Below are 23894 nucleotides of genomic sequence, written 5' to 3'. Positions count from 1 at the left end.
TTCTTTCAAATGAGCAGACCGTCGTCTATTTCAGTACATATTTTTCAACAATTAAGCCGTATTCAGTTTTGCATGGCAGGTATGTATGTGAATTTGCCACTTTCATTGACATATTATGATTTGATAGCGAACGTACGGGCCTTCTTTATGTACCGATATGGGCATTGGCATGAATGGCGATATTTCACAATAGGGTCATGATGTCAAATTGTATTTGTAGGCAACATTCGGCTACCGAAAGTTACCTACGAATACTTATTTTGTTAATATCTCAGAAATAGTTAAATGCAGGCTATTGAAACTTGGTAGTATTAAAGAGTGTATTACCCTGCACCTATTGCTTAAATATAATTTACTATTCTCTCAGTTTGTGGAAACGACGGAGCTTGTAACATGTATTCGGAGGTAATGCATATTTTTTACCAAACCTACCTTTGTGCCATTTAGAATTTCTGGCAGCTAAACACATTAATAAAGATGTCTCAATGCAATGCATTTCAGTATTGGACATATCAAAGCTTGTATCAATCGTGCATTTATTAGTGATTCCCATTTTTAAAGATATATCTAGTGCTATGAAAAATTGTATTCGTAGGTAATGTAAAAAAATACCACTCAAAAAATTATAACAAACAATTCATAATTATGTACAAATATGTGAAAAATTGAACAGGCAATCTTTGAATACACACCTTTCAGGAAATCAATTTAGATTCAATCCAATGTCTGCTTTTCATAACTGATGTAGATGTTTTTAAAAATACCTTAAGAAATATTTTGAAAAAATGAGTAAAAATAGCATGTTTTGTGGTCTCTGTGTCTAAGTTTTTCACAGAAGGGGGTCTTATTATATATGGCGCGAAGCGTATGATCAAGGGGAATAAACACGATACAAAAACGAAAGCCAATTGTTTAATACTTTAAAGTTATGGCCTTGAACATGCCGTGTACAATTTTGGTTGGATTCGACCATATGCGTGTACTTATTGGTATGTTTTACGCCAATCGTACGTCATTGCGTATAGTCCACATCCATGATAGTACTAATTGTCTAGTGATGTTTATTAGTTCCAGCTCAAGTGTAAATAAAATAAAATTACCTATAAATTGCTTTACAGTGAATGATAAGTTATTCAAATTGACATTTGTTATTTCTGAAATGAAAAAAAACCCGGCAAAAATGTTGAAGCCTCATTAAAATACATGTAGCCAATTTATATACTGTCAGTATAATACTACAGATTCATGTAAATGCCTATTTTTTTTTTGTCTTCAATACACAGCTTTCGGCTGAACCACTAGCAGGCAAAGTAAGCACATCTATAACAATGACAAAGGTACCAAAATCTGATTTTTTTATGATTGTTACGATCATCCGGATGAGCAAATCACTGAATGGGCCTTTAAGATTGTCAGGATTTAGTTTTTTGAGAACTCGTGACGTCAATTTCATATCATTCAATAGTGCCGATTGGTTACAAAGATATCACGTGACATGACGTTAACTGTCAAGTAAATGTATCAGTAGTCATAAACTAAGGATCTACGTACCAAAAGAAATCGAGTAGGCTAAGTTGCTGTGCAATAATTATGAGGGGGGGATTTCCAAATGGCGCACCAAAAATTGCTTGTCCCCATCTGCCTGCCAAAAATATTTGCCCCCCATGCACACGTCAAAGTTTTAGGATCCCGATTTGCAAACCTTAGATGGTCTAGATATATGTTGCAAGGGCAGCGATCATGACATTTTGCATATTTAAACGTTTCCGTACTGTTTTCCATAGCCTTGTTTAGAGCGTTTTATTTTAAAGGCGCCCCATGAATGTGTGCCAAAAATTGCATGGCACTCCTTGGCTTGCCAAAAATTGCTTGCCCCCCCTTTTGGATCGCCAACATTTCTTGCCCCCCGGAATTTTACTCTCCAACTAGGGTTCATAATTATTCCATAGCCCCTAAATAAAACCTTGTGCGAGATGAAACTAATTTGTTCAAACACAAAATCATATACAAACATCTGAATGTCTTTATATCATAACTTCTTTGCACACGTTTGCTGATGAAAAATTATCTAAGAACATTGAGCTGCTTTAATATCGTCATTTTGTTCAATGAAGAGACTGCAGAACCCTGCAATTAAATAACATTTAAAGTTTCAATAACGAGAAGACAATATTTCATATTTTTTTGGCAAAAGCAGAAATATTTCTTTTTTGCAAATGCAATTCATTCACACACAAACACCATTAAATTGTTCGTATTGTTAAAAACTGTACATCAATGAAAAGAGCACCCTCAACGTCTAGTCACAACGTGGACTCCATTTTGTTCTCAGCGACGCCATTGTTTTCTGTAGTCTCATTACAGTCCATTATGGTCATAAGTGCATCGCACTCAACTTTGTGTACACGGGGTTGAGGGTGCACGTGTGCTTTGGCGGTTAGCGGAGGGTGTCGCGGACAGAATGCGTTGTTCGTCGGTGAGTTTTGTGGTGTACGTTGCTCGTAAGGCTCAGCATCCCGTGATAGGAATTCGCCGTCCCATCTGCAGAAAAAACAACAAAAAACAAACAAACATAGACACAAATTAATCTTGAGCATTAATTTCATCAACATACGAAAGATCTCTGTAATAATGCCATTTCGTTTGTTTTTAGAGCTGGCTCAAAATACAACCACCGGCTAACAGGCAGAACCAACGGTTGGGCCCTCTTTCTTTCCAATATTTATAGGGGCGCAAAAAAGCATAAAGAGAAGCAAGTAATTTTGGCAGTGGATGTCGAAGGGGGATTCTTAGCAAGTCAAGGGGGGGAGGCGATGAGGACAATAGGTTTTTTAGCATACATTCATGGGGTACATTAAATAAAAGGAAAACAGCACGGAGTGAAAATGTCCTGCTCCTTACACTCGCATTAAATATAAAAGATCATTTTAAGGTTTTCAATTTGAATTTGGGTTCGCAACAATTTGGTATGTGTAGGGGACGAGAATTTTGTGACAGGCCGCAAGGGGGGGGGGGAGCAATTTTTGACCGATCGATTAATGTTATTTTGGTAGTGTTTTTTTTGGGGGGGAGGAGGCCAGTTTGTAATTTCCTCGCAAATTTCACACCAGCAGACAGATAATTAATGCACAGCCTTTAATTATTTGGAACAATATAACGCGGTCGACCAGAGATTGGGTTTTGAAACCACCCCTTCCGCATGCAGTGATATTTTCGAAATCTATTTAGGACACTATACCAGTATTGTCCAGGTTTTACATGTAGAATCGAGATGTGATAATTTCCTATTAGGCTTCTGAAAATTGAGACACGATTTGTTTACTTTTTTTCTACATAATTATGGATCAAAACCTTCATGGGATTAATTGAGACTGTGTGAATGACCTCCTTAAACATGTACGTAACAATATATCGGCTATGGGAATCTATTAAGTGGGCTTGCTTTCTTTGTAAAGTGCCGTGATATTCCTTGTAAACACAGTTCTCCATGGTACACTGACATAGTTACGACCAAAACTTTCTCCGTAATATCTTATGCAAAATCATTGCAAATTTTGAACGTCCCATAATGCCTTGCAACACGGAGAGAAACCAATATAACTATATTAATAATTAAAAATAAATAATTGAGTTAACGTTTGACCGTGTCAATCAAACTCCAAACGACATGTGATTGGTTAGTAGAGCGTAAATGGAGGTTGATTCATTTGGTGCCTTCATCGTGCAAAAGGAATTGCAGAAGATTGCGAACGATATTGTACTTTTTTAGGCATTGCTGATATGGCGTTTTTAGCATATAGATTTCCTGTTATTAATACCTAAATTGTGAGATGGTTTGCCTGTTTGAAGCTGAAAAAAGGGCATACTGTTTTACCGCTGAGTTCAGAAATTTCAAACATCACGACATAACAAATCGTAAACAAACAGTCTCGGAGTTTGATTGACAGGTAACGTCGGACGCCAACTAGTATCTGATTCCAACTGTTATTAGTCTTCGTCGTCAAGCTGATAACTGGTTCAGTAAACTTCTTAAGTCTGTCAGGTGGACCGGAATAGATACCCATCCTTTGCCTTTGATAAAGATCCTGCTAGGATCGAAAGCTCAGGCCACTAACCCAATTTGAAAAATTATAAAACTCAAACAAAGTGTTTACTTTGTTATGAATTTGTGAATTCGCGTAAAAGGTGATTTTAGCCTTGAGTCTTTCCGACGCGAAACCATGTTCAACAATCTTAACAAAAATTTGACTTCAGCTTGTGGTGTATGCTCCAAGTCGATCCATTTATTTCTCTAAGGGTGTACAACATATTAGAGAGATTGCGATTTCCAAACGTAGGTATCGGACGTACGTTGATCTTTTCAAAACCACTCGCCTGTATCGAAGCGAGGTCACGTGTTTAGCAAGTTTTGAAGATTTTCCACGTCCGAAATAAACGTAGATACATCGTTGAAAATGCACAAAATTTGTCCATTTCATAATAATGTTTAAGACAGTCAATGATAATGAACATACGAAGGAAAGTCTAATTACTATTATGATCCTTTTTGTTTGTACCAAATCATTATGATAAAGGTGTGTTGAAAATCGACTAAATTTATACGCGATGTCCATACGCAGAGATTGCCCATTGAAATGTGTGTGATACTTTGCGTACCGGCAAAAAGTGACATTGCGATTTCCCATTTTGGATTCCAACGTAGAAAACGCAGATGCTACGTTGAAATATGCTGATTTGACCTCATGTCGAAGTTCATGCAACGCGCCCAATTTTCAGGACGAAACATTTTGAAAGTAAAGTCATGATATATGGATGAAGGGATCTTTAATCTACCAAAATATATGTTTTGGGTAACTATAATATTTGGGGAGCACAAAAATACAATTAAGTTTAAGCAGCATGTTAGGTCAAAATGTTAGTAAAAATCAAAAGCGGGCTGTTTGAAGTAGGCCGAGACTCAGAAACCTACGCTTACTATTAATTTTTCAATCATTATGCCCTCTATCGACCTAGATTAGATTTGCTCAGATTTATAGTCTTTATTCCAGTCGACTTGTTCTCCTTCGTGACGAATGAGCACAATCCAGTTTGGAACCGAGACTAGCAATATTTAACACCATATTAACGTACGTAAAAACGTACGCTCCACGTGCTGCGTTTGGAACATCGCGCGCAATCTCTCTATTATGTTTAAACTACTTTGTCCTGGCAAAATGAGCATGTTTAAGATCCTAGTGTAACTGTTTGGTGTTTAAAATGAGGGTGTGAATGTAGGATCCTAAGAGACGTTTCTTGTTATTAAAACAGGAAAAGCATGTACAAAGATTCGCTAAAGATCAGAGATCACGTTTATGAGAAGCCCACACACAAACTAATAGGTAATTAGATTCGAATCAGTGTTTGGTTTATGTAATTGCATTGCGTATTGGGATGTATTTGGTACGTCCTTTGGAGCGGACTTGATATTCCCTGTCAACATACTTCTCAATAATACGTTGACATATTTAATGGCGTTGTTATCGATCAGTTTGAATTGGCACATTACAGGGCACAGTTTCTTGATTTACTCCAAAGGGTACTTTTGTATGTCATAAAACAGTAGTATAATGTGGTTCGATTGATAGACGTTATTTAGATTGTGGAACTTACTTGCGGACAAACGAGCGTTCTTTTACGCTAGGGTGTGTAAGCCAATTGACAGTTTTATAACTTCACCATCACCAACTTTCCTGATCAAATAACAGATTTAAAAGCCAAAGTGGGCTACTTCCACTTACTATACAATTGAAACATCAGAGCAGCTGAATTGTGTTTTTGATGATGATGATGAAGAGGATGATTATGGTGATGATGATGATGATGATGATGATGATGATGATGATGAGGAGGAGGACGGGTAGGAGGAGAAGGAGGAAGAAGAAGAATAGGAGGCGAAGGAGGTTATTTATTATCCTTGAGTGGCGCCGATATCCATACTATTATCAGCTGAATAATAAAGTCTTAATGTACGATCTTTTAAAGTGAATGTGGTCATTTTTTTCAAAACCTGATTTTTTGGCATATTTGTAATGTTTACACAATTTCCGAACTTAAATGCATTTAGCCAAATTCATTGCTATTTTAGGACAACGGAGCAAGTTTGAATTAATGTGATAATTATGACATTAAACCCCACTTAGAACACCACATTTAAGCGTTTAAGATGGTAAGTGAGCTTTCTTTCAATACCTCATAAGTTTAGTTTAAAATGATAAGAAAACTTTTTTGACAGTTGTTACTAATAAAATTTAATAATATTTTTCCCAAGAATAACCGAATTAAAATATGAATGAAATCACATACGCTTTAACTGTAATTCGTGGTCAACAGATTACCAATATATTGATAGCATGCACTTCTTTTTCGTATTATCGCATACCAAGAATTGCGGTGTATCTATATACTCACATTCCTACCGAAATATTATAGCACTGCATTTTTATGTAATGATTCATAAAAGAAGAGACAATGTACATATTACCACAAAGCTTTGGGAAATCTGAAAGTGGCGTTGTTGTTATAGTAAAGCCTCGACTCAGACGCGATATCCCGCATTACCACCGATCTCTAAGGTACGTTGACAAAATATTGATGTTTTCTAGATTAGAGTCGATGAGGTCGTGTGCGCTATGTGCACTACAATAGTCAATACCATATAACTAACGCCTTTCCTCTTTTAATAATATAATGAAAGATTTATAGGTTAATAAATGCGCATTACTTGTTGGAAGTGAAATTGTACGAAATTACACGCGTACTGAGATGTTGGTGCGTTTAATGCACGAGTCCCGTCTGCTATTTAGTCAGTCATCACCCTGTCATACCCCCTTCCTTGTTACTTAGTCAGTCATCTCCATCTCCCCCTCCCTTCCCTGCTACTCAGTCAGTTACCGCCGGAGTAAGTCAGACAGACAATCTGTATGTCTGTGTTTTGTCCGTCTGTCAGTCTCTCACCCTCTCTTTCTTTTCCACCTACATTTGTATCTTGTATTGTTTCCTTTGCATCATTCACATTTCAAATCTTATTATAACTTATTATTGAACATGTTACCATTACCCAGACACCCACGAACACATAAGCATAATAAGTAGGGCTATGCACCTCCAGGTATACGTCTAGTAATTGGAGTTGATTTGATGGCTTCCCAAAGCAATTGTGCAACATGAACAGAAAATTACAACACTAGCTAATTTTCTGTTCGTAAAGGCACTAGTACCCCAAACATGCGCATCAGCCACGGCATAGTTAGTTAACCCCAATACGTTTGTAAATTGGAAAGTGTGACTTGTCAATGTGTCGGTTACAAAACTTGTGCTCGTCAACTTGCGGTCACATTATAGGCATGAATACTACTGTAGGAGTATTGAACATTTGTTCTAAGATGTGACCATTTTGGTGTATAGTGAGGTTGCAAAGGGGTTACAAAAGGGGGGGAAATGGGTACGACAACATTACATAAGCTTTCAGAGGAGACGACAATGGGCATGCGAGACAGGTAGATATATAACTACATAGAGAGAAAGAGATATAGACAGAGAGAGACAGAGAGAGTTATATAGACAGACATTTTGTTTATGTCAGTTAAAACAATGAACTGCACTCATGCCAATGTACCCATCAACGTATATCTTATGAACCGTACAGCTCTAATTTGGTAAAAGGGTGTATCTCATTTATTGCCATAACATGCCAGTTCTTTTTGTCATAGCTTTGGGAAACTATTTTTAATTACCCTTGGCCTAAAAGATATAACTTGTATTAAAGATGATATTTAAGAGTAAGATATGTTTTACTATGGCAAGAGCAGTAACGTTATGTTAATTTCTTTATATGTTGCAACAAAATGTGTGCACGTGAGTCAAATAAAAAGTGAGCCATGCCAAAATGATAGTAAAATGCTAGTCATGTAAAATAATATACACATTTTACCATTACCAGAGCCGCGTTATGCATATTTATTTGTTATGTCAATGTAATATTGTGATAACCCATATAACCCAATTCTTGGACTATAGTCACGTTTTTGATAATACAATCCGTGTGCAAACTCTGAAACTGGTTGTCGAATCCTAATAAAAATAACAGTTTTCAAAATATCAGTTGAAAATCAGGTCAGATTCGAGTTTGAAATCTTTACCGCATCCGACTTAAGGCAGCCGGTTAAAAATAGACAGCATCGGATAAACTAGCAGACATTGAATAATCTATTGAAAGATGTGATGAAGTGAATAAGATGCCTCCAATCGTTTTCAACAATTATCTGTGTCGTATTATAACATGAAAATTCAAAGCAGAGGACTGTTTTTAAAGGAAATTAAAAAAAACCCAATGGTATCTTTGTACCCGATTCTTATTACATTAACCAATGTATACGAGAAGAACACTGGTAGGCATCGAACATTGTGGTTGTGATATAATTTAGTATCACTCGACCTAATTATTCAATGTACAACGGATACTAACTTACATCCGGGCACTCTCGCGTCAAAACGAGTTACATTGAATCGGTAAATTGGTAGATATTGTTTAGAATGTGATTTTGTTTTCAAGAATTGCCTGTCTGTTTGTAAAGTGCTCGCTGTTTAATTGTATTTTCGTATCACTCCTTCCTATTCTCTTCACCTGTCGTCTCCCCACATCATACTCCCTTCCCTTCAGTCAGTAACTGTCAGTTATTAATCAGTCGGTTAGTTTATTTATTGTCTGTCTGTCTAGCTCTCTATTTCCGTCTCTTTCTCTTTGTTTTGTTTCATCTATCCCTCTCTCTCACTCTCCCCCTCTCTCTTACTCCATCTCCCCTTTGTCTTATTATCTTCGCTTTCCTTTCTTTTGTATTTCAAATAAGCGGCGTAAAAATCGCAATAAAAGATAGCTCTGCAAACAGGTTTAACTCAGACACTATAAGAACATAATAAGTAGGGCTGTGCACCTCAAGATATATGTCTTGTAATTGGAGTTGACGTGATGGCTTCCCAGAGCAACTGTGCGCAACATAATTATAAAGACAATTATAACACATGGTTTTTATTTTCCGTCCATGTGCAGGTTACAAAAGGGTTGAGAAAGGTGTGTTAAACATGCTAAATAGTGAAAAAGGTTAAATAATATTACTCATAAAGTTCTGAGGTTCCACACCACTAATGCAGTCCCTTATATTTTATATAAATGCAATTTTCTCAGCTATAAAGCGTCTGGTTGATTCAAAATACAATAGGTTGGTTGCCGGTATGGCACATGCCTTGGCAAAAACATATTTCCTCTTATCATCAAGTTATATCCTTTTACCATATAGATGAGGTGACCTATGATGTCACATGTTTACATTCAGACCGCCCTCTGTTTTTTCAAAGCAGGCAAAATAACTGTGTGTCTATGACAGACCACATAAATCTGTCTAAGTGTCTATGACAGACCACATAAATCTCTTTAAAACTCAACTTTTAAAAACCTTTGAAGTTTTGTGTGATATTATGTATATAGCTTGATGCATTTATAAACAAGATTGATACCATTTTTTGTATTATTTGCTTTGAAACCAAAGTTTATGAATACAAATCAACTTCTTCCATGTAAACTATAGTGTTTTTTGCCTGACAATTTTGATCACAGACCAACAGAGGGCGTATCAAATGTAAACACATGTCACCTCATCTATAGCCTAAGCGTCATTATGTCAAAAGGAAGTAATATATATGTTATAGAACTTAAATAACATTTAAGTTTTTTTTAAAAAGTTATAGCTATACGGTTCATAAGATATACGATCCACGTTGATGGTACATTGGAATCATACCAATTTTAGTTTGATCTGACATAAACAAAAATTGTCTGTCTGTCTTCATATCTGTCTGTTTGTCTGTCTCTTTCTTTGTCTTTCTCTCTCCGGAGTCCACACCACTAAATAAAGTAACATGGTAGATGACGCGAGATCAATCATGGAAGCAGCTGTCATCGTCACATTGAACAATTTTGTATGAAAATGTGTGTTTTGATGCTACTTTGATATCAAATCATAGATAAGGTCACATTCCAACCTATGGCGAGAACAGTAACATTGTTTTTAGTAACTTCGTATGTTTGTTCTATCCATTAACCTTCATCTTCATCAGCTTTCTCCAACTGTTGCGATATTTGGCTAGCGAAACAATTTTGTTTGGCTACAGCATCCCTTCAGTATCTCCCGAAAAAACCTTAACCATGGCCAAGAGGAGTAAATTGCTAGTGGTTTAAATATAAGAAACACCCTTTACCATCTTAGAACCACAGAATTGTTTTTGTTATTTTCACTGTAATACTATTTCAACCCACTTCGCCGATAGTCATATTTTATTGATATATAAAATCCGTGAAACCAGTTGTCGAAAAACAGTTTACAAAACATGAGTTGAAAATCAGGTCAGATTTGGGATTGAAGTCTTTACCACATCCGACTTAAGGCGGCTGGTTAAGAATAGACAGCAACATATATACTACCATATATTGAATAATCTATCGAAAAAAGTAAATAAGCTTTAACAAAAGCTGGCCATATTTTAACTACGATAGACGTGTTATTTCTGTAACAACGGCTGAGTATGCCATTCAAAATAATTGTTAAGCAAATCAAAAACAATTACAAAAGAACATTATTCACAACTTCCAATGAAAACACAAGTCTTTGATTAAAATTGTCACAAGGCAGCTATGGAATTTGCTCATTTCTTTCACCACCTGTCGTCAATTCTGCTCATCATGTTTGTGTAATTTTCAGGAATACTGTAGAGCTATGATCATGGCTGCCGTATAATGTATTCGATATGAAAGTACGTCCTATTTAAAGATAAAAGAAACTCCGCTTCAGTTTTTTTTTTTTTCAATTTTGTTTTTTTTTTCTACGTGGAGGGATCCATTTTAGTATTTAAATATTCAAAATGTACCCACAGTTCAAATGGGCTTTTAACCCACCGCATGATCCAGTGCAAAATGCGCATGACGAATATTTAGAAACATAATTAACCCGACCTATTTACTTACTAATTTTGCGGGTATAGGCTTTATACCACTTATTATACATGGGTGATACGTGGACACGGGAGAGACTATTATTTGTATGGATGTTTTAAAATAACTGGAAATACCATGTGAGGTACACTAAAATATATTGTATAATTGATGAATTAATTTGGTATAATCTACTTTTTTGGGTCAGTTTTGTTGACATGCTACCAAAATTCATCCGCACAGCTTCGATTCAGTACTGCATGGAAATGTTCTTGACATGGAATGCGTAAGATTAGGCTAGTAAATGGGATTAAAGATGCCACTTGTGACATTTATTTATTTATTTATTTATTTATTTATTTATTTATTTATTTATTTATTTATTTATTTATTTATTTATTTATTTATTTATTTATTTATTTATTTATTTATTTATTTATTTATTTATTTATTTATTTATTTATTTATTTATTTATTTATTTATTTATTTATTTATTTATTTATTTATTTATAAGCAGCCTTACCTTAGAGGAGTAATCTCATCTAGCTGTACATGGCGGAAATTATTCACGTCTTTTCTCGTCTGTTTCCGTTTCAACATTTCCCGAAATGCTTCGACATCAACAATCCCATCATGCAACGCTGCCGGATATTGCAAAGTATTCTGGGATGCATTGTTGTTTTTCACATTGTTCATGTAGCTCATACTTTGGTCATTTGTGGGTAATGTTGATGCACACTCGGGTCTATTTGCGGTAGAGTACGTTGTTTGACGATTTGCTGTAGGCGAATTCGGTTCTGAAGTTGGGACTTGTTCTGGTAAATGATCATCACTCTGGTCGCGATATGGCCGCGTGATTCTAAGCCAAAATTGTTGATGGAGAAGTAGATATAGCCAGGGTATTCCAGCTGGGTAGTATTCCGCCATATGCATTGCTTTAAATGTTGCATAATTATCGAGTGGCATTCCATGGACGTTTTGAGTTATTCTTAACTGTGGAGAGAGAGAAAAAAAGACAAAGTTATTGTCAACCTCAACTGTGGAGAGAGAGAGAAATAATTTTTGACTTTATATTTAGCAAACAAACAATAATTTCAAAAGAAAATAACAATTAAAAATAGTTAACAAGTAAATTTGTAGAAATCAAAACCATATTATTTAGATCTCCTTTTGCGTTGCAAGTTCGAGCCCGGGCACAATTTGAAATACCCCCAGGCTAGGAACTAATTGTTTATTGTCTTGGTAACCATTGCGAGAACCCGGGAAGCTGATCTTGGTTGTGGGTGTCAGTGTACGAGCAATGTTTATAAAACGTTTTTTAAAACGAGTTATATTTTGGGTTTGGCTTTGGGAAAAAAATACTAACATTAAATGTCGAGTTATATAAATGTGACGGAAACATTTTAACACGTTTTGTTTGAAAACACACTACAACAATATTTGTAACTGTTGTCAAAATATTATTCTAAAACATTATTTGCAATTTCAAAAACACTTAAATAGTATTATGTCAAAATTATTTAGCAGTAAGTTTTCAAAAGTGTTTTTGAATGTTATGTAAAGGTGTTATACCCTTTATGCCCATTATATAACACGACATTTAAACGTTTTATGTCAACTTTTTCTATTTTGTGTGAATAATATGGAAAACGTTTTGTGTTTGTGTGCATCCAGTTATGCTGTTTGTGTGATTCTCATCATTACTGCTTTGAAGTAGACAGGAAGTTGTCTTTGCTGTTTATGCAATCACTTTTAATAAGATTTTACATGTTTGACGTTGCGTGGAAAATAAAATAATTAACAGTATATCCAGGTGCAGGGGAATAAACATTAACCATTATTAAATATAATGGAGACTTTAATAATGGAGACTATTACAACTAATGATGTTCATATTAGTATGTCTGTGAACCTGTTTCAGTACTTTTTTATGAGTCATTCAATCAAATGTAATAATGGCACATTGTTTTAATTAAAACGGACAAGAGGGCAAACAAAGCACCGCCTTTATTATGGATCTGACAAAAACAACTAAAGTGCAGATATTTACAGCTGATTAGACTTTATTTGAAACGTTTGATTAATTTTGTCGTTAAATATCATATCATTGTAAAATTAATATAAATAGCGTTAATCCATGTGCTTACACATGGCCATATACCATGTATTATAAATAACATTGTTTCACCTTGCAAATAATTAAAAGAGAATAATACGAAAATCTAAATAAAACTCCAAAGGTGAAAATGGGAGGCAGTGTTTGTATAATTATATTCACTTCATAATTTAATTAAATCAATAAATCACTTTTCTGAAATAACATATTTTTGTCAAATGCAATCTTGATCAAAAAAACGTATTTGAATCTGAATCCGAAAACGAATGTTAATACCGTCCTTTTATTCACCATCCTTATTTTTTAAATAATTACAAGAAAGAGCCTTAAAAAACCTTAGAAAAAATTATTACCAGATTTACATGTTTTGTTTTGTTAGTATACAGTATACGGTATTCGCTATTCGCTATACAAAATACGCTCATTCGATCAGGCTGAGTTCACATAGGAGTATATACTATGTGAACTCAGCCTGATCGAATGACCGTATTTCGTATAGCGAATACCGCATACCGAATACTTCTATGTGATCGCAGCCTTATGCATGTTTGTTTTTATCCTTAGCATGGGAAATCAAATTTGGAACTTTTCTTAATAAGTGCTGATTTGGTCAGAAATCTGCTGTGGATTGGCGAACAATTGTCGTAGTGAGCTTGACGAAGAATATCAGAGTTTGTAGATCTTGTGGTTCTTGAGTTAAAATGTAAAGAGTATCAAAACGAAACACCATCATAAAACGACAAACATCTCAAGAACCAAGCACTTTTTGAAAGTCCATGTGTTGCAATCCGTACCCATTCAAATCTTCAAGGTGTACCTTCATTAAGTTACAAATTATTAAAAATACATACAAAAACAGACTATGATATTGAGGAATAAGGCCAAGCAGGCCCGGATATGATCTTCCCCTAAACTAAATATTTCAACAGTACTAATAATAATCATATACATATAAAAAATTGAAATCTAAATCACTGGTGTATTGCAAAAATAAAAATCACAATCCTCTGATCTGCTCTGAATTTTCATTCATAAATCAAGATGGCGATACCCTTTTATGCGCCTCATATACAACTAACGTTAGGTCACCCTGCATTACATTAGAAACTGTTCAAGGCAATATGAATTTCGTCACCTATATCAAAGGCTGGTTACTCTCTTCATTATCTCCAACAAAAGAAAAACAAATCAAAATCGCTGTAAGCCAGACACTCTACGCTGATCCCCTATGCTTTATTTCATCTAATTACCAATGGTTTAGTTTTCAACTAAAATAACACCCACAAATGAATGGTACTTAATTGAACAGTCTTCAAGTGCACGTAGATTGTGAAAAATATATCACTGTGATAAAAACATATGATGCGTTTTATTACTTTTATCCGTTCATAATTAATACTGACCTATGATTGAAATAGGTACAGACATATTATTATTCGAGTTTGGTCGAGTATTGATGTACTGTTTTGACTTTTGTAAAGGACATAAATAAGACAGCTGTAAGCAAGGCATACAGAAATAATACAAACAACGAGCGCTTAATATCAGCAATAATGTAGAAATATTAAGGGAAGGGGTATGAACGTTTGGACAGTATTTATTGTGGGACATTAGAGCAAACCAGACATATCGAATTGCATTCTGAATACGAAGAATTTCCTTCTGATATCAAATAATTTTAATTTTTGAAATTCGCAATGTAATACACATTTTATGGCAAATGATTAAAAATTGATTTTTTTGATATTTAACAGTACTTGAAGTAAACTTTATACATCTGATGATTTATACTTAAAGTGTATGTAGATGGGATGAAAAGCCGACGATCAATTGAACATTTTGACCTTTCGTATTGAAGATATGGATTTTTCCCAAAACACCAAAAAAAAAGAGGTCTTTTTGGGAAAAAATCCATATCTTCAATATAAAAGGTCAAAATTTTCAATTGATCGTCGGCCTTTCCTCCCAGCTATAAACACTTTAAGAATATATCATTAGATTTATAAAATTTATTTCGAGGACTGTTAGGCCTATATATCAAAAATTTGAAAAATATCAAATTTTAATAATTTGTAATAAAATGTGTATTATATCGTGAATTTCAAAAAATGAAAATTATTTGATATCAGAAAGACATGCTTCCTATTCAGAATGCAATTAGATACGTCTGAGGTGCTCTAATGTCCCACAAAAATACTGTCGAAACGCCATAAACGCTCATTCTAGATCCCTTAAGGAGTCCATGGACAATTGATTTTGTACACACAATGGTGCTTTAAAACAGGTGTACAATTCAGATAGCATTCTTGAAGCAAAATGGAATATTAGATATACTATCTTGACACCATACGTTCTTATGCTATTGTGATACGCCCAACATTTGTGATATTTTCAATGAAAAAAATGCAAAATCTATGTCCAATGTGTTGGGAAGAAATCTAAAAAAGTTGAATTTAAAACACGTGCGACTTTATTGCAAACAATTCTCTACTCTAAATTTCAATTCATAAATCAAGAGTATGATACCTCTATATCATTCATAACTAACGTTAGGTCACCTTGTATTTACATCACAAACTGTTCAAGGCGATATGAGTTTTAACCCTAAATTAAAGTTTAGTTACTCTGGTAAATTATCTTCAACAAAAGAAAAACAAAATCAGAATCACTGAGTGTCAAAAAAGTCTCTGCTGATTCCTTATGCTTTATACCACATATCTCATCACCAATGATTTTCAAAACGAAGCTCCGAAATGAATGGCACTTAATTCTACAAAATTGTGACGAATTCACTGTGATAAAATGTATATGATGCGTTTCATCAATTTTATTCAATCATCTGAAGGGTCATAAAATTTGTATAAAGGACATAAAATTTATATAAATATCACAGCTGTAACCAAGCCATAGGTACGACAATAATACAAACAAATTGTTTTTATATACAGTGTTTTTTAAACATCTGAACACTTCAGTCAGCATTTTTGGTTTTTTTTCCAATAGTATAATGCAGAATTTTAGTCTAATGTATTGTGAAGCAATCTATAAATAAATAAATAAATAAATAAATAAATAAATAAATAAATAAATAAATAAATAAATAAATAAAATAAGTAAATAAATAAATAAATAAATAAATAAATAAATAAATAAATAAATAAATAAATAAATAAATAAATAAATAAAACATGGGCGACTTTATTGCGGAAATAAAAATCGCACAATGTTCTACTCTGAATTTCAATTCATAAATCAAGGCGTCAATACCCCTCTATGGGCCTCATCTACAACTAGCGTTAGGACACCCTGTATTTACATCAGAAACCGTTCAAGGCGATATGAGTTTCGTCACTTAAATTAAAGGCTAGTTACTATCTTCAATTATCTCCAACAAAAGAAAAACAAATCAAAATCGCTGTAAGCCAAAACTCTACGCTGAGCCCCTGTTCTTTTTATCAAATATCTCATCACCAATGATTTAGTCGGTGATTGAAATGAAGCCACGATATGCATGGTACTTAACTCAACTGTCTTCAAGTGCACGTGGATTGTGAAGAATAATTCACTGTGACAAAATTGATATGATGCGTTTTATTAATTCGTTCGTTTTAGCTAAGAGGCCAAAATGCAAGTAATTGAGTCCCAAATATTGACGATTTAATACTAATTGAATTGGATACAAACATGCAACGTATTTGTTCAGTATTGAATGTTTTGTTTTGACTTCTGTGAAATAAAATATAGTGCACAGCTGTGACAAGGCATATTAAGACAAAAGGAAATAATACAAACAATGAGCGTTATAATACATCAGTAACATTATAGAAATTTGATGAGTTCAGACAAGATTGATTTGATACACGTAACGGTGCTTTAAACCAGCTGTACATTTCAGTCAGCATTTTTACAGCAAAATGGCGTATGTCATATCTACTTTCATGATATCATACATTCTTACCAAATTCGGATGCGCTCCTTATTTTTTTTTGCAATAGTGATAATAGTAAACAATGCTTTTCAATTAGTTTTAATAATGCATTGCCAGCCGTATCAGAAGTACATACATGTTCTTGTCTGTCAATTCCAAGATTGCAAAAGTGCAAAAAGTCTAAAAGACATACGCGTCTCTATATGAAGAGCTTTGTTGCAAAACCCCTTACATCCACTTTGGACTTTTTGAGAAAAACAGCTTTTTTAATTGTGCAAGTATTACTTGTTCGATTTGATTCAATTTGGGATTGGATAAAGTGTTGATGAATAGAAACTAAAAGAATAGGTTTGGGACAATTTTCAAGGCTTCTTATTTATTTTATTATTTCTTTTATATCGCACCTTTTGTGGATATAAGGGGTTTTGCAACAAAATAAATTTACCCCTTTTCTAGAAACCACCTTTGCGATCAAATTTGAGCCCATTTGTTTGCACTACATTATGCAACTTGACTAATGCTTTGAAAATCAAAAGAAAAATTGAAATACCTCATTTACTTTTTTAATTATGAATTTTTAATTAAATTCGGGAAAATGGCATTTTTTGGGTATTTCCGAAGCTACACCTTTTGTTAATTAAAATGATTTTTTCAAACATAGTGACCCAAAAACAGTTCCTTTTGGTTTTAATAGGTAAAGAACATTCCAGGCTACCATTATACATCACAAAATTTAAAACAAAACAATTCTATATTCATTTTAAGTTCAGATTTCCGGAAATTCCCTAAGATTTCCCAAACGGGAAATATGTGATAACTCCGGAAGGGAAGGTAGTATGAAGGTCAAACAATCACCAAAATGTGTATTTTTACCCACACTATAATATTATGCCAATAACTCAATTTGGCCAAAAGTGGATGTAAGGGGTTTTGAAACAAAGCTCTTCAATATTATCATGACAGTTATTTTGCATTGGTAATCCATAATATACTCGTATAAAGATTTAACTCTTGATCGCAATACAAAAATATTAACTCCGTAATTTCCAGCTTTTACTACTAGATTACGACCAGATTATTACGTCACACTTCAAGAGTGCTCGATCGGGTCATTCCTCCGACGAAGGCTGTAGTAGTAACGGAGGTAAAGATTTTTGGTACTGAGATGAAGCGTTAAAGTCTTTCTATGTAGCCTATATGATAGGCGTCTCTATAACGAATTCATCTAATTATTGTTGTAACGTATTAATGTTGACATAAAATATTGATACAAATTGAAACAATCATGGATGAGGTATAATTCTATGATTTAAAACAAGATACTTTATTAATCAAATTATTTTACAATCCATGTATACAAAAGTGTTTATGTATTGAAACATACTTTTGTATTTTATTTGGTTTTATAGCTGTAAGCTTCGGAAGTATAATTTGTGATCTAATGCAAAACGTATGCAACATCTAATTCGCAAAGATATTCAGAACTAAAAATCTTTAGTACATCGCATTCAATAACACAATATATATATATATTCATACGTAGCGGTAAACGTAAATAGAAAGCAACTTTATACTTCTACGCTACTCAAATTTGGTACACTCACCGGAGCGCTTTCACCGGTATATAATAATGGTTTCTTTCAATACCATAATTAATTTGAATGCATTGAAACCAAATGAATTAAATGAAGTTGGTTTCAAAGATATTGCTCACGAATTGATAATCGGTTCTTTATACAAACAGAATGAAATAGAGATAACAATCCGTTGATGTTCTCATGCAAAAAGGTCAATGATCGTGTGGTATTAATATAAGATGTATGACATTGAATTCTGCCCACGAGTCATTGTATCTATGATTGAAACATCCTCTGCTGGAACCTGCTTTGTTGAGTAGATGGTGTCCCGGGGATGATGTACGTCAGTTCCAGTCGGTAAAACCAGTTGAAATATCATCATGATTCGTAGTATCATTTTATATTGATAGTAATTTTCAATGTTGTCACAAATCATAGGAGTCGTGTTGTGTGAAGGATGCATTTCACGGAACATGAAAGAACAACGCACAACCAGAGACAACGAAACCAAAGATATTACATGTACACCTCACATACGCTGCCCTTACAAATACATCCTAGCGTTCAACACACATCCCAATGCACCCCTATTCTGACTATTGAAAGTAATTATCAGCGGTTAGTTTTTTGAGAAATTTATGAACGGAGACTTTCTTGTGCAATTTTCGGATGCAACTCACTTTTTGTTAAACTTAATGTGCTTAAAACCCTGAAACCTCAGAATTGTCACACAATTGTATATATTATGAGGGGTAGGGGAAGACTCGAGTGAAGGGAGAGAGAGAAAGAAAGAAAGAGATAACGGAAGAGAAAGATCACGATCTAAGAGGTTGAAGCAGGTTGATTACAACTCTGTAAAGGTCTTTTCCTGCGAACAAATGGTGCAAATGAAAAAAAAAAAACCGTTACGTCTTGATCAAAATGCATCTTCGTCCTTATAGGTAGTTTTGTAATGCATGCCGGGATACGAAAACTAAACATCAATTGGAATAGAAGCATACCCGGGACTGGCCTGTGGGTGAAGCGTATAGTCATGAGACTTCTAGCTACAACATTTACTCTATCCCAAACAACACTGTCATACATACAATGTTTGTTGAAACATTACAGGAAATGCAATGGCTTCCCGCGTACTAAGTAAACCCACCCTGTGCTATCACTAATGCGTATAAAATCGTCACCATTCTGATTATATACGTAATGTTTTATATTTGGTCTAAATTTGAAACCTTTATCAATTCAAGACGAAAGCAAATGAGTCCAAGTCATCTGGTAATCATATTAGAGCTTCAGGTGCATAACACGTTGTCCTTGGCACTCTTGTAAAAAAACCCGCCAAATATTTCCAAAGATGAGAGTAGGTCCTCCGTTAACGTAGCCTAGCGACAAAAACAACTGCATTGACTGCCAAATTGGGTTATTTTGAGCATAATGAATCATTTCATGAAACAGCTATAGTTTATTTTTCCTACCGGCTTTGGTTATCCTTTGATGATAGAGGAAATCGCACAGAAAGCTACCGACTTTGGTAGATCCTTTGAAAACATGAATACAAGCTATGATCACATGGGAACTTATTAACCACTTCACAGCGAAACCTTGTAGATGAGGTCAAAGTAATGTGTTTACATTTGGTACACCATATGTCAGTCTGAGAAAAACAAAATGCCAAAGACCCTATAGTCTATATAAGGATAAGTCATTCAAACTGTCATTAGGTATTTTGGGTATGAAACATTTGGCGAAAAACAAAGAAAACAGCAGTATTGACCAAGTTGAAGCCCCATTCAAATTAGAGATTTGTGTAAAATAGCAGGCTATGTTGAAGACCTGAATATTTATGATCATCCAGGTGAGCAAATCGCCTTTAATTTTGGTTTCAAAGCAAGTACTCTCAATGCCAAAAATTGTATCAAATATATTTAAAGGTGCTTCAAGCTACATTAAATTTTAAAAGTTTTTCAAATTAGATTTTTAAACCGATTGCATTATTTTACCTTGTGTGAAACAACAGAGGATATATTTATGCGAGCTGCTGAGTTATGCGTATTTGACACACACCTATAACGCCACACTATAATAGTAGCCGTTGTTAAGTAGTTTAATAAATATATTTTCACAGAGAAACTTGTTTTTGAAGACGATCATACTCTAAACACTAAGAGATGCCAAAATAAACCACTTCGGAGATACAGGGAACAAATAAACGCTTTACTTCTGATAAACCATTTTATTAGTATTTAGCATAGACTTGTTTTCGAAGAAAATTATTACATCAGGTACTTTAAACATTAAAAGATGCGATAATGAACCACTTCGGAGATACAGTGAACAAAATATTATTTTTTCTTACGCTTTACGTCTTTAATATTGACAGACCATTTAGTATTCAGCCTTTGCTTTCTCAGGAAGCCTTGACATGATAAATAAAGAAACAAGGATGACAAATCACTTGCTCAACAATTCTAATGATTGTCCTCCATCGTCGAAACAGGATAAGAATTGCCCCTAAGCACATCAAGTATCTTTGACCTTATTGTTGAATGGATGATATTCGTTTATCAAAATAATTATTTAAATGAAAGGAGCATCTGGTAAAGATTGACTTACTTGTTGCAGTGAGACTAAAAAAATACACATTCATATTTTCTTTTTTTCATAATCCTCATTATATCATGGCCACCTTGCTCTCTTTTTTTCTTCGACTTACTTCTCCATTTTTTCCTTCTTAATCGCCTTCGTCTTCTTCTTAATCTCTTACACCTCCTTCTCCCTCCTTCTCCTACTCAACCTTCTTCTTCCGCCTCTTCTTCCTCGTCTCTTTTCTTCTTCTTCTTCTTCCTCTTCCTCTTCCACCACTTCTTCTTCTTCTTCTTCTTCTTCTTCTTCTTCTTCTTCTTCTTCTTCTTCTTCTTCTTCTTCTTCTTCTTCTTCTTCTTCTTCTTCTTCTTCTTCTTCTTCTTCTTTTTCTTCTTCTTCTTCTTCTTTTTCTTCTTCTTCTTCTTCTTCTTCTTCTTCTTCTTCTTTTTCTTTTTTTTTTCTTCTTCTTCTTCTTCTTCTTCTTCTTCTTCTTCTTCTTCTTCTTCTTCTTCTTCTTCTTCTTCTTCTGGTCAAACATGTGAAAGAAAAAATCAGCCATGTTCCCATAACCGTATTGATGAGTTATGTTCGTTATTATTGTCACGTCGTAACTCGTCTTAATTGATCAAAATTGACAAGTTGAACGTTTGTTTTATAACATGGATATGCTAAAATAACAAATCATAGTGCTTTTTAAAATATGCCCGGAAATCACAAACCTCCTGCCTTTTTTCAGGACCATCGCTTTTGAATTTGTGTACTTAATTAAAATTAGAACTCTTATTAATATCACGAGCGCATTAGAAATAATATCGCCTGTAAGAGGATTATTAATTGGGGATGATTGTTTTTCTAATGCTTTCAAAAATTGTCGTAAAAAAGTAACTTCGGATTCAAAAGCTTATTATGGGTAAGAACAAAATTGTTGCACGAATAGATTGGGTTAATTACGGGTTAATAAAAACGTAATTGATACATATAATTTCCACGAGCTATTTTTCTTTAGAATATGGGACAGGATTAATCGCTGAAGTGCATACTTTTCTTATCAATATTCTGCGTTTAAATTGTACAAGTCACTCAAATACGCCTGATTAATTGTGGGAAAATGATTCAGATGCGGAAATTAAAAATTCATAATTACAAAAAGCCGTCTTACCCAAAGGCTGCTTTGTACTGGACAATTCCAGTTGAAATCCATACACCCCTATGGAAGGAATGACTATAATCTTCGACGCAAAGAGTTTGAATTTCAAATGGTGTTACCTGGATGGTTGACTCCATTTTAAATTCCCCTGTGTGGGAGATTACGGTCATGTCTTTTATGTGGGATGTATGGATTTCAATTGGATAAACCCATTACTTTTTCAAACGGTATTATTTTATTTAATATTTTAGATTTATGTTAAGAACCGACATGGACTCGCAAACATTGTGATAAATACATGTGACATTATAGTTGTTATATAAACACCTCAAAAGAAATAAGTCCCCCTCTGAACATGTTGTCATAACACCGTAAGGTTTCGTTTTGTACCAACAAAACTAACTTTGAAATAATTATATAACTGTTTACTAAGTGCTGTGTGAAAATGAGAGATTTCCATGACTTCAGGGCTGAATGAGCCTAAATTGAAGGCAAAAACTGCCCTTTTCAAAAGTCACAAAGTAGGCCTATGCATGTTAACTGCAAGGCGTATTGGGACAAGGAATGGAACTGACCATCTTACAACTCACTGTGTTGAACTCTGCACCAAGGGGATTTGCATGGCTGAATGATCAAGAATCGATACACATTACAGTAAATATTCACTTGGTGAGGATTTTAAACTGCACTCAAACACATGGGGTTTTCCATTAGTAACAAGCCATGAATCAACTTTTGTGACAAGCATAGGCCTACTTTGTGACTTTTGAAAAGGGCAGTTTTTGCCTTCAATTTAGGCTCATTCAGCCCTGAAGTCATGGAAATCTCTCATTTTCACACAGCACTTAGTAAACAGTCATATAATTATTTCAAAGTTAGTTTTGTTGGTACAAAATGAAACCTTACGAGGTTATGACGACATGTTCAGAGGGGGACTTATTTCTTTTGAGGTGTTTATAAAAAGAATAAGAAATGAGGAACTACGCAGTAAAAAAGTAATGATACTAATGACTAAAAAGAGTACACGGCAGCGTTTATATATATCACGTTTTACATTTGAAGTCGTCAACTATCAAGTGGAGAAAATTGTCGATAAATGTGTTATTGTAGCAGGTACTTAACATGAAATCGACAATCTTGTATCTAGTTAATATGTTAAACTTATCACATTTTATTTACTTTACTTGTGACATAATTGGCAATTGCCAATATCAGGAATATTCTACTAATCACTTGAAATATATTTTGAATGTCTTGAAAAGTCATTTGAATTAGGCTAATTGTTTTAAAACACCGGGAAAATTACTTATAATTGCCCAATTTTTCAGAGACTCAAAAACATATAATCACCATTACAACCTAATGGGCTATTCCTGTTGCGATATAAACACACCGATTTGAAAGACATATGTGACCATCCACCACAACTGAGCCCGGATGTCGCCAGTGCCACTATTGAGATATGCTCCATTGAACTTAAAAATAAACAATAGGAAACAAAGGATTTATTGACTGTTTTATTGAT

At 34.2% G+C, this 23894-nt stretch overlaps 1 protein-coding gene across 1 annotated transcript in view; it reads right to left on the bottom strand.

Annotated features, from left to right (window-relative positions):
* Positions 1-1908: 1908 nt before the first annotated feature.
* Positions 1909-23894, bottom strand: part of LOC140146535 (prostaglandin E2 receptor EP3 subtype-like) — a 269890-nt gene continuing 247904 nt past the window's right edge. The window contains exons 6-7 of the mRNA XM_072168414.1: positions 11545-12014; positions 1909-2541 (exon numbers count right to left, since the gene is read on the bottom strand). Coding sequence (XP_072024515.1) covers positions 2304-2541; positions 11545-12014 — 708 coding nt within the window. The 3' untranslated portion in view covers positions 1909-2303. The remainder of the gene's footprint in view (positions 2542-11544; positions 12015-23894) is intronic.

Source organism: Amphiura filiformis, chromosome 2 (assembly GCF_039555335.1).
Source record: "Amphiura filiformis chromosome 2, Afil_fr2py, whole genome shotgun sequence".
In the NCBI taxonomy this organism is placed as follows: Eukaryota; Metazoa; Echinodermata; class Ophiuroidea; order Amphilepidida; family Amphiuridae; genus Amphiura; species Amphiura filiformis.
The sequence above is the reverse complement of the archived record's forward strand: the minus strand, read 5'-3'. Positions and strand labels throughout refer to the sequence as shown.